The 13,467-nt window shown below is 38.4% G+C and overlaps 1 protein-coding gene across 2 annotated transcripts in view; it reads right to left on the reverse strand.

Annotated features, from left to right (window-relative positions):
• Positions 1-13,467, reverse strand: part of CTTNBP2 (cortactin binding protein 2) — a 670,231-nt gene that overhangs the window by 182,065 nt on the left and 474,699 nt on the right. For both annotated transcript variants that reach the window (XM_086919417.1, XM_086919418.1), the window contains one exon: positions 1,521-1,673. In XM_086919417.1, the coding sequence (XP_086775543.1) occupies positions 1,521-1,673 (153 nt within the window). The remainder of the gene's footprint in view (positions 1-1,520; positions 1,674-13,467) is intronic.

Consider the following 13,467-nt stretch of genomic DNA (forward strand, 5'->3'; position numbering starts at 1 on the left):
TATACTGTTTTGATAACTGTCATATCAAAATTTACTATTAGCTGAAGACTTGCTTGGTATAGACTTACATGTCTTCACACCCTCAAAACAGGGGATGTAGCCTGTTTAAGCAGGATTTGCAGATGTAATGTTACTACTGTTAACTTTTCATATGTAGGCAGAAGCCTCTGCCACCTGGGCGGGCTCTCCTTATGGCAAAGTATAAGGGAATATAATGTAATAAGTTTATTAGTGATCTTAAAAAAAAATACAAATATTTTAATGTAAAATGGAAATTAATTAACATAAAACTTAAAAATGCAATGTTATCTCACATTAACTCATCAAAGGTAAAAATGTTTAATACATAAATTAAATCAAATAGATGTATAGCTATAGTTTAAAATAGTTTTTAAAAATCCCACCCACACTATCATTTTTCATATTAAATTAAGAAAGTTTTTTAAATTGGTTTGTGTAATTATTTTAATGAACTTTATTTGTTTACTAAAAGTTGTATTTAATTATTTATAAACACTTTATTTTACTTAGGGCTGTTATTTTAAGTCCCTGTCTCCATTATTTTCTAAAGGAGTGTTTGCAGTGCCCATGAGTAGGCATGTGTGGTGCTGGACTTACTGTAAGGCTGGGCTGACGTTCTTCTACAACTGTCTGTTAAAGGTCCTTTTTGGCTGTAGTAACTTTAGAAGTGCAGTTTACGAATAACAAAGGGCCTACTCTTTTATGGGTGGGGGTTTGCGGGAACATGTTGCTTTAGATATTTTGTTCAAAAGACTACATCTGATGACTGCACTGTGGTGGGAGCTTACATTTGTTTTACACTGGATAATCCTATGTATTCTCTTTGCTAGAATCCATCTTGAGGAAGCTGCTTGGCCATGAAACACATTTGCTATGTTCGCTGTGAGAGTAATTAATATAAATATTGGCTGCGGATGTAATCCATGATAATAACAACAGAAATGTCTTTGGAAACTAGCTGATTTTATGAACTTCAAGATTATTAAAAGAAATGAATAACCAAAAACAAACAGGGCTTGGACTATATGATTATGATCACCTCTATGAACCAATCCATTTTATTTTATTAAGCACATATAAAGGCATCAGAGGGTAACGGGTGCTGATGAGAGGTGTAGTACCGGGCATATATCTTGTTTACTCCCCTCTTGTTGTGATTTTTATTTTCATGTCCCTGCCGAAACCCCTCCATGCTCCTCCCTGAACTCCTCTCTAATCTGCACCTATTTAGTAGTCAGTATTCCCCATTACGCAAGCGTTAACCCAGAATCCTCCAACATTTGCTACTAAAAGATTTAACAACTATGTGTGGAAATCTCTACATAGAAAAGATAAAAGAGGAGGATGTCTGCCGCCAAGGTTTATTAATAGCATTTTGTAGTATGTTAGTAGTATTATTGTAGTACTACTAAACTTACTACAAAGTGCAGTGTGTGCAGTTTTGCTTCTGCCATTGGATGGCACGGAGCATAAAACAAAATGGCTTTTTTTATTTTTACCTTTTTGAAAGGAACAGCTGCTGGTCGGGCCACGGTTTTCAAGCGGTTCCAAAAAATCTCCTAACAGTTCCAATAGACGCGTTCTCTCCAAGTTCTCCAGAATTACGATCTTTCGTTTGGCCGGCGCTTGTGCCACTACAGGTACCAGGCATTCTGTAACAGGAAGAGACCATTACTATTCGCTCGTGAAGACAAGTCCAACAAGAGAGGCGATCATGCATCGGAAGAAATTCAATATTCTTGTTGCAATACATTTCCTTTTACACCTCAGGGGGAGGAGATTTGCAGATACAGACAATGCACGTTTAATGAAGTAGAACTCAATTTAGTGCTCAATAGGAAAATGTTCCATCATCAATCATCAAAAAAGAGAGCAACTAATAGGATTAGGGTTTAAAGAGAAAAACTGAAGAGGTGTAAGGACAGTTAGAAAAGAAAAGATTGTAGCACAAAATTGAGGGCATACTGGAGATAGATTAAATCACTACTAGGCAGCAGCCTAGGACCGAAGGAGTATTAAATACTACCACAAATACCAAGATACAAAGTGGGAAAATTAAATTTTGTCTGACGGCTACAGCCACTAGAACTGCATTTGAAGAGTTTTCAGTTCAGCCCTCACCTATCTTGCAATTGTAATTTTATTTTGTAAAGCACACAATCACCCAAAGGTGTCTTAGCACTAGTGGTTCATCACATATCTTTACAGTTTGCTATACTTCCTCCATCTGAACCCTTAACAATGTCCCTTTGCCAAATGTCTGGGGCACTGTTACCACGTCCCTGCTTATACTTAATGTCCTACTTTCATTCTAGTCTTTCTTCCCTTCTCTTCCTCTTTCCGTTATTACTGTTCTTTGTATTCTAGCTCTTTATAATGTTGGTTGTTAATTATACAGTGCTAGGGCAAGAGTTGCTATTGATAAAAATCACAAATAAATAAAATCAACAAAAAATATATGGCAAAAAAAGTTCCAGAAACGTTGTCATTCAGGTTTCAATTAACAGCATCCCTCCAACCCAGCATTATACGTGGCCACATTTTGTGCCACAAAGCGAAAACAATCATATTTTTTTCCCAACTTTATTTATAGGCGATTGTTGTTAATGGGGGATTGTTCCTTACAGCAGTTTCAAAGGAAACTTTGTCCAGGACTAGTACAGTCAGGCGTAGTAAGAGTAGGCAATTAAAACAAGCCACTTTTTTCCAGGAAACTCACTAAGTGAGGTACAGATACGAGGGCTTAGCATCTGTTGCAGGTACCTCTGTGTAAAAATTATTGGAAGTTGTAGTATGCAAAATATTACGATTTATTGCTAAAGGTTATAAAACTTACAGGTCATATTGTTAAATACAGGCAGTTATCATTTAATATTTTATTTTTACAGAGTGGATAAGGTGAGCATTATGGGGTTGGGACACTAAAACGGAATCAGAAAGGTAGGAATCTAGGTAGAGGTGACTCCCCTTGTTGTGCTTCTGAAGTTAAGTATAAGTAATTTCAAACAGCAGGTCAAAAGCATGAATTAGGAAGAGGTGATTTAACATTGTATCAATTTCAAGTGTCTAAAATGAGTACCAGTAAGTTCCATTATGATGTCACCTATTTTAAAGTGGCAGACATCAGTTCATGTAGTTGTCTGGGACACACACTAAAGTCATTTAACTATTTCTAAAGCTTTATTTTACTTAAGTTGAGAGATTCATCTGTTCAGGAGCAGCTCACTATTAGGTCAGATGAAAATATTTTGAGCTATTGTTCACAAAACTGTCACAAAGACTGATTATTTGGTATTTAGCCCTGATAAGTGCTCAGACCTTTCCACCCATTTTGGGCCAGGTTATTGAAGGTTTAGCAGGTATCTGAGCTCATGTCACCAATACCAAAAACATAAACAGAGAAGACCTTTGGATTAGCCGCTTTCATCCAGTGCTTGGGACCATTCCCTTCGTGGTGGTTTTAAAACATGTGTGATTCACATTTTGTATCAGGCCAGAGGAATATTTTAGGTGTATTTTAGGAGTGTTTGCCACTGCACTGCACCTAAAGACATTTGCACTAATTTGTGGCACATCTGTGTTCCTAAACGTTTTTCAACACTCCTGTTGGTGTTACACCAACCGGAATCTGCACGTAAATGTGATTTGAGCTTCTAACCACTTTTCCACTCTAATGCTGATGCTACACCAAGGATGATTTTTACCTGAATATTCTGCTAACCAAATGTGATGTCACAGTAATGAACACCTTTTAAACCTAAAGAGTCAATTTACTCACACATTCTCTTTCTATGTTGACTGAATTTGCATCTAAATGTGATACCAAACTCCTGCTGACTTCGCAACACTACTTAGTCATCTCGATAAGGGCATCACTACTGTTCTAGAAGAATGAATCCCTACCTCAGTCTGAATAAAAAGCTTAATGGAAGACAAGAGCACAAAACAGCTGCTTTGCCATTGAATCAAAATCCTGAAAATAAAGGTCAACTAAGCTGAAAGTAAATTAGGAAGCACTATTTACCCACGGTCCAAGTGCCTTTTGGATGGCTTAATATAAAAGTAAGTTATAGGAGGTAAACAAAGTGTATTTTTCTCAGCCCAGTGTATCTAGCTCAAACTCTTTCATATTGTAGTGGAAATCTAAACTCTCTGTTTCTTGCTCTGTTATCTATCTTTCCAGGGAGCTATGTGATCAATTATCACATCTTATCGAGGGCAAAATATCCAGAATCACGGATGCCATCTCTAAAGTGACAATTTTACCTACAGAGAACAATAATTAGGAGTGGTATTTCCCAGTTCTTCAAGTCTTCTTTCAGTATTCTAACTAATTATTCACTGAAAAACATCATCTGACCATAATATCATACTTAGAATATCAGGACTACAAATATATCATGGACATAACTATTCAGGCATATCTTTTCTTTTTTTTTTACAATTGTAACAAAAATATAACAGTTTAATATTCCTTACTCAAACTTTTTCTATGTTTTAAATATATTTACTTGTATTGTATTATGTAATTATGTCATTATCTATGCTATCATTAAATTTATTTTGGGTTATTTTTTAAGAAATAGTATACTAATGTATACATTTGTAGTTGAGTTTATTGGGGGATTGAGGATTTTTTTTACATTGTGCATGGTTTAATGACGATTATTATGTTCTTAATTCAGATTTTTTTACACGTTTAATAAATATTCAATATATAGTGGTCGATTAGGATGGCGGATGAGGTGGAGAGACCGACCGCAGAGGCAGCGGCGGTCCCTCCGTAGCAATTAGGATGTGACCGCCACCCTGGCGGTCACATCCCGTATATTTTACATTGCGGCGGGTGCTGCTTTGAGCAACACCCACCACAATGTAAAATATGCATGTTTAACTTTGGCATGCACAACTTGGCAGGCACCGCGTGGTGCCTGCCACCTTGTGCATGCCAAAGCAGGGGGGTACCATAGGAACCCCCCATGTGCACCCCCCACACCTCCACCACCCTGGGGGCCCGCAACGGGACCCCAAACACAAAAGACCACATGCTTTTCCCTGGCGGAAAAGCCGCCGCAGAAAAGCATGTTTCCGCCTGCAACCTAATATGGCTGGCGGTGTCTTGCAGACACCGCCACCATATTTGCTTGCATACACCGCGGATCAGCGGCGGACGGACTTGCCGTCCGCCGCTGATCTCACCGGCATCCTAATGTCACGGTGGGTGTTTGCAATGTCCGCGGCGGTGAATCCGCATCCTCCGGGCCGGCGGTGGCTTCCACCGGCCTGGAGGATGCGGATTTACCACCAACATAATCGACCCCATAGTTAGTTTTAATTTTGGCTAGTGGGGTTCATGGGGAAGTTTGTAGTGTTTGACAATTTGTATATATATATATATATATATATATATATATATATATATATATATATATATATATATATATATATATATATGTATATATATATATTTTCAGTGAATATATATATGTGGGGTTCATGGGGAAGTTAGTAGTGTTTGACAATTTGTATATATATATATATATATATATATATATATATATATATATATATATATATATATATATATATATATATATATGTATATATATATATATATATATATATATACAAATTGTCAAACACTACTAACTTCCCCATGAACCCCACATATATATTCACTGAAAAAACCATAAGTTTCAGCAACGTTATAGTTAGAAATTAGCATTTAAAAAACCTTGCAAATTCACTGAAAAAAACATAGGTTTCACACATGTTATAGTTAGCTGGAGATTTCACTCATACAAATTCCCCCGTTATAGTTCAGCTAACAATAACTTGCGCGCCAGCAATGTAAATGTATGTAAATGTACAGGAATTTATATAGCGCAAATCACCACTGGTTTCTAAGCGCTTGCTTAGGGAACCCGTCCTGGTATTCCCCTGCGAGATAACCCCGGCAGGGGCCGTTGTGGAGATTAAGCAAGCTATTGCCCAGAGTTGCAGAGTGTGAACCCATGAATTGAGTAGGCACCGGAGCGAGAATTGTCGAGTCCATGGACATTTTAGGACTCAAGACGCCGCTGAGCCGGGAATTGAACCCTGGTCCCGGCCTGACCTCTGCTTCCAGGTCTGCCTCCTCTAACCAGTGAGCCACACTTCTCCACAATGCACTGCTGATGATGTCACATACTACATCACTATTGACATGGTCAGTGACATCACTCATGCCATCACTGATGACATCTCAAATGACATCACTGATGACATCATCCTTGTGAAAGAGTGGCAGACCTCCTCTCACAGTCCATAAATAAGGGCATTCGGCTGAATAGCTCACTACAATACTGAATCAGCAATCACAAAGAGTTTGCTGGAAGTGTAAGAATATAGACTGGATAATAGAAGCTATAAAAGACAAGTTTGCCCATGCATAGAAGAGTGCATGCATAGTGTATAGGAGTTTGAAGCAGTCCATTCCCTAAGGCCCACTTTGCACCATGACTACTTGGGTACTTGCTGAATCATTACAATTCTGCAAGGAGAGTGTCTGGCAAAATATATAGCAACTTCACTTTTAGAACAGTGTATACATAAACGCATACTGCTGAATGGCTCACTACAATACTAAAATAGCAGTACCAAAATGTTTGGAGGAAGTGTAAAGATACAGACTGGGCAATTGAAAGTTTAAAAGCCAAGTTTACAGGTGCATATAAAAGAGCATTTATTATTAATTAACCTTCCCAAAGCCCCAAGCGCCAGCACAACTTTACGAGGGTAGGATTACAATTTACAAATGCTAGCATTTTTTAAATTAAGAACCATAAAAATAACAAATATTAAATCTTTTTTTTTCTTCTAATGATAACTATGTTTTTTTTATACATCTTCTATTTAGATGCTTTTAATCATGAAAATGAAAAAACACATTTTACAGAGTAACACTTTTTAAACTCTCCAACGTATATAGATAATAATACCTTATACATGTTACTATCAAAATCTAAACCTTACAGCCACATCTTCCTTCCCTAGACTACTATACAACGAAAACTATATAAACCACACCTACTGTGCAATTAGTTTAGTTTTTAGCGAGTTATTTCTGAATCGCCAATCTCTGTTGCAGGTTCTGTTCTCTAGCATCTGATTCTCTTTTTGCGCCAACAAACATATTCCGGAGTTGTAAGTTGTTTCAATATGGCATAGGCATAGTACTTAGTTATAAATTGTGGCTAGTCAATATTTAAACATTTATATGTAGAAAAAAATGTTATTGCATGTTTTTCGCTTTTTCTCTGTAACGTCAGCAGCTTGTTCTTAGAAACACATATATTTTAACAAATATTACTCCTTTTCTGGCTCCTTTCACCTTATATATAGTGACTTTTTATATTATAATATTGATACTGTACTACGCTCGAGAGGTGTTGCTAACCCGTCGACGTAAACCCTAAACATTTACAATCAATGTCACAATGTTACACTTGTTATTGTATTTCCCCTAGAGATCACATAGTGTTAATATGTATATTATAAAATTAACAGTCTTAGTGATCTTAGCGGAATTCACACTCCGTCGTCACAAACAGTAACGATAAGTAAGCAACGTTAACGGCTTGCAGCTTTCAGTCTATTTTCCCCTTGTGATCATATGCTATGAGAATATATACATATTTCTCACCGTCATGATCTCAGAAGAGTTTATGACCAGTCGCCATGAAGATCAGATTTTTTCACCTCCCGGAGAAAAGAAGTTCAGTAAATAATTACCCCTCAACAGTATTTCATTATGGATGTTCTGTTAAATACATACCTTTATTTTCCTTTTCTTTTTACTGTAACAATGGTATCAATCGTTATATTATAATAGATTGTCCTATTGCTACAGAAGAGGAATGGGAGATTTTTCAGCGCCATCTCTAATATAATTATCAAATATTTATAAGTACTTGATCAGATATTTTTATATATATTAAAATATAGCTATCATGCATACTTTGGTACTGTAAATATTTAATAAACCCTACATTTCTGAATGTTATTTTCTAATTTCTATTCTTATTTGCGATTCCTATTCCCCTTCCCCCTAAAGAATATATAAGACCTGTACTATATAGTATAAAAGTAACATTGTATATATTCTTTGGTGAGTATGTGATTTGTTAGCGGAACAGTCTGCAACCTGTAAACACTACGACAGCACGTTTCTGAATTGTACAGAATACACATTTGAAAAATGATAATGCATGCATTTCCATGTAATATGAAATAATTTATATTTTACTGTTTTACTTGTTCTCTTGATCTGAGATAATGTAGTGCAGGAGTGTTTGTTGTAGCACTTCTATTCTACTTTTTCTAAAAGTAACTGATGCCCTCTTACATCAACAAGAATGTGAGGCAAGACTTTTACAAACTGTAGCAAAAAAAAGAAGTATATACCCACACTTAACTAATATTTTATGAAATTCCATTTTTAATTGTCACCCCTTTCATATATACTGCGACAGTTTCTGAAGAAAGTTTATTTGTATTTGCTTAATAAAAACTGTTTCAAACCTAGACTGAATTTTTTGCTGCGCAACCACACCTCCCCATCAGGAAAGTAAACACCACATTATAAGTAAATAGTACTACTAAGAAGTAGGTCACCTACAAACTTGATAAAAGAAAACACCGTAAGACACTGTAATTTTTCCGCCGTGATTTATACACCACACGGAAATTATATAAATGACCCTGTTGTTCCACAGACGAGCAAGGAATGACTGCTAAGCCTTCAACTTTTATTACTTTACAGCCAATGAACATTAAACTTCGTAAAATCCCGCTTGGAGCACGTTACCCCAATACTCCCCGAACAGGAAGGAATCCCTAACAAAACCTTTTCACAGACTTCTACGACTAATGGTTCCTATGAAAAAAATTAATGTAAATCTCCAGCACAGTAACTATTTCAACTAACAACATATTGTGATGAACTTCTAACCTCTGTACTCACGCAAGTAATCCATTAACTGTTACTATGGTAACAGGCAAAAAGGTAGTGGCTATTTTTTTTTATATTTACCCTGGATCCACTACAAGACAGAAACGAAACCAAAATACCACATTTACAACACCTGTGCAAAGTTTTTTTTAATAAAAAGAGGCCTGGGGGGGCTCGAGTGGAGGAGGAGGCGGTCCCCGGATCTCCGGGGGGGCCCCCATTATGAAAAACAAATTGCCCCAGGGATTTGGCCCCCGGAGGCTAATCAACAAAAAAGCGGGCTTTGCGTTTTTTTTCTTTTTCGCCCAAAACGTGTACCCTACGTATAAAAAAAATAATGTATATCCCGCGTGACGTCATATACGGCGCCCCGAACACGTACGGCATGAAAGATTCTAATTGTTCAAAAACATATATTTATGTATTTAATGTGCATATGAAGGGATGGCATTATCTTGGATAATCATGAAAATAATTTTTTTAACTTTAAAAAAGCGTATATTACTTTTAAAATCACTTACGGAAATATCGGCCGTACGCCGTAAGAGTAAAGATAGTTTGAAAACGTATAAATTTTATAAAACAATATAGTACTGCACACTAAAGAAGAAAAGTCAACACAATTATTGACCCCTCTCCTGAATACTGAATACGTTAGTACAGCCTACTGTGCTTACGCTACCAGGAAAACACAACAGTACAAAGCCCATATTTCCATTATAGTGATTTCTTAGTTGCAGGTCTAGTTGTCAGATCGACACACTCTCTCATGGCTGGTATACACCCACACCACACCTATCCAGCACATCCGTCACTACACACATGACCCTGTGTATCAAAAAGACGGGGCGCACATGTTCTACGCCATTTTACCGAACAAGGGGCCCACTACATGCATGGCCTCTTTGGTCATTGAGTTAGTGGTGCCCGAAGCACTGAGCGGGTGAACAACCTGCGATGATAATGATAATGATGGGAGCACGAGTATGTCGTTAGCCATATACATTTACCACCCATGATAAAGGCATAAGCATGATAATGGCTCTCTGGTGACGGACACACGTTGTAATGACTGTGCCTTACGTGCTTCAAATGAGTTTTTAGGTATACATGTGACCAAGTCTGATAACATCGGAGGCCAAGGACAAACACAGGAAATCTCATCGATCACAGACAAGATAGGCGGAGGGTAAAATGAAAGTAACAGGTATAAAAAAAATAACGGAGGAAAACTACTAAAATGGCGGAGGACAGAGTATGTAATCAATGTTTGTCGCCTCAGCAATATGATTATTAATATATTACAAAAGTATAGCAGCGGATGACACACACGGCCCGGGAAAAGAAAGCAGCAAATTTAATACCTGAAATGAAGACAGCTTTGCTTGGCGAACTTAAAGAAAAAGAAATTAACATGGGCTTGGAAACTAGGCTGCTCAGGCATAGTGAGTACAACTTGTGCACAAAAAAAAACCGGAAAGTTTCACATACTATCATAGAAATATAGCTCTTTTTTCACCAGTAAAGTTAGTTCTCAAAAAGAACAGGTTTTTTTAGCCCCAATGCCCCCACGATCCTTCCCGTGTCCTTCGAGAGCCGGCATTGCTTTGTCAGAGAGAGCAGCTTACATGCTGCTCTCTCTATCGAAAACAAATCTGCGTTCCTACTTGAAAGTGTTGTAAACGTATCTAGGTCCCTAATTAAATATTCCCGATTTATGCCCTAATGTGGTTATAACAAATCATCAGCCTGATTCATCAATCTCCCGTTTTGCGAGGCCCAAATAGCGAATTATAGCGATTCGCTATTAAGGACTCGCAAAACGGGATTCATGTAGGATTAGCAAAATTTATTGCGATTCCTACTGATTCCTTATTTACGATTAGCAAATTGCTAATCGCAAATAAGGAAAAACTCCCCATTCATTCCTATGGGCCAAAAGGCCCATAGGAATGAATGGGGAGTTTTTCCTTATTTGCGATTAGCAATTTGCTAATCGCAAATAAGATTGCGATTTGAAGGGTGCCAGGGGTGTCCAAAGGACACCCTCTAGCACCCCTCAAATGCACATTTGAACAGGTGTTGCGCACACACATGTCCAGAGGACATGTGTGTGTGTAACAATCAAAAGAAAAAAATGCACAAAAGTGCTTTTTACTCTTTTTTCGCAATTTACCACCAAGTCAGACTTGGTGGTAAATTGCGACCAAATATTGCGAATTCGCAATTTCCAATTGGTTGATGAATTGAATCTCTATTAGAGATTCCTTAAATCCAATTCCTCGCAAATATGCGATTTCGGTAATAGCGATTTTTGCATTTGGGATGATGAATCCCAAATGCAAAAATCGCACTCGCAAACGGCCAGATTCTCAGAATCTGGCCATTTGCGAGCGCAATTCATGTTGATGAATATGGCCGCATATCCTTATAAAGGCATAAGAATCATATCAATATTTAGTCATAACCAATGCAGTCCAAATACGGCAAGGCTACTTCCTTAGACTCCTAGAAAGTACAACGCGTTCTTTAAACAAACCAAACCTCCAGAAACCTGGGAATTCCCCCTGCTTTTTGTTTTTATTTGTCCTAGAACTACTGCGAGTCCTGAAAGAAATGCCAGTTCTTAGTGACAGTTCTTATTGACGTCTTATGTCCAACCTTACGTCAAACATGGCACCTTTCAGGTATAAATATACCAGCATTTGCCTTACGCAAGACACAGTGGTTACCTACTTACTCAAAGCCCAGCTGATGCGAGTGCCGAAGGAAGCCGTACCTCCCATTTGACGCACTGAGAAAGACGCTGTCTTTTCTCCTGCCTAGAAAATCCAGCTCCAGTGTTTCCAGTCAGTCTTGCGAGTTACTGGGAGATCGAGTCCTGAGAACGAGATACAAGACCTCCTTCATTCTAAAACCAAGGTACGGAGCTGATTAGATCCTTAGAGAATTCTTGATTCAGATTCTTGGCAAAACTAACTTAACTTAAACTGCAACTCCCTTACTCCTTCCCACGTACTAGGCTTAGGTTAGGTACACCGGGGTAGGCGTATTTTAGAAGCACCAGTTGAGTATGTTTAGTCAACTTTTATCATTCTAGGTAACTGTATATATTTTATCCGTTTTAAGTATCATATGGCTCAGAAACCATATCAATGCTTTTACAGTATTATTTCATAATACTCATTTTACTGTACGCACTTTACTTTATAAGTATTGCAATTGTGGCAATTCACTTCTTTTGCATGAGAAAGAAGACTGCTCAATATATAACACCTTTTATTGAAAACGCCCGTCTCTCTATTTCTCTGCACTCTGGTGAAACTAAGTATTCATGATTGACTGAGTGAAATAGCTATCTATTGTTTTCACACCACTCTGGAGATATACTCCTTATTCTGGAGGGCGCAAAGTTGTCATGTTTATGTGGTTGTCAGAAACTAATCCCTTCTTGTCTAATCAGGAAAGTTAACTCCTTCCTGTTCATTCGAGAAAGTTTCTAGTGACCTCTGAGCTAGCTGGCATACCTAATTAAGTCCAACATATTCAGTAGAGACCTAGTCAACCTCAGTCCTACGTCTAAACTACCGTTTATGGTATTCCAATGCGCAGAGCCTATTGGGAATATAGGAACTACACTACAAAAGAGAGAGCAGATTAACTTGCTCTCTCTTTCAAATAGAAAAGCGGTTTGCTGTGATAAAGTGGGAACAGCGACGCTCCCGTCCTACCATAGCAAACAGCAGTGTCCTGAGGGTAGGCACCCCGAGACACTGCAGGAGCCAGCCCTGAGAGGCGCTGGTCCCCATGGCCATCAAGGGCTCCCGGAGGGGGGCCGCGCGACCCCCTCCCAACATTAAAAAGCCCCGAGGGGTGCAGGTCCCCAGGGCTGAAAGGTCATTTTACATATTACTGCCCCAGGAAGGTGGCGGTCTCGGGGGGGTGTACGGGGGGGGGCTGAAAACATACCAAGAGGGTGGCGTTCCCCGGGGCTGCGGGGGGCCTTACAAGCCCCCCTTTATGGATAAACATTGCCCCTGAGATTTGGCCCCCCGGGAGGCTAATTAAGAATAAAACGGACTTCTAGTTTTTTTTTACCTGTACGCGTACCCCGCGATCTCTTTTTTTCTTTTTTTTTTAAATTGGGGGCCTAAAGATCCATGTGGGCCTAGAAGGTCATGATGTTTCTACACTGCCGCCTTTCCTTTTTTTTTCAACTTTGTTGTACTGTTTGAGGCACAAGATGGCTGCCAACACTTCCTAGTTTGGAGTGTTGAAAGACAGTTGACATCCAATCAGCATGCAGCTTGTGCTCGTAATTGTACGGATTTTGGTACGCGTGCAGTACTTCGTCTCTAGATATCACTATGATTTTACTTTTGATTTTCTCAGGAACTACTGAACGGATTAACACCATTTAACAAAAAGCACAATCGGCGAACCGAACTCTACCT

Source organism: Lissotriton vulgaris, chromosome 1_1 (assembly GCF_964263255.1).
Source record: "Lissotriton vulgaris chromosome 1_1, aLisVul1.2, whole genome shotgun sequence".
In the NCBI taxonomy this organism is placed as follows: domain Eukaryota; kingdom Metazoa; phylum Chordata; class Amphibia; order Caudata; family Salamandridae; genus Lissotriton; species Lissotriton vulgaris.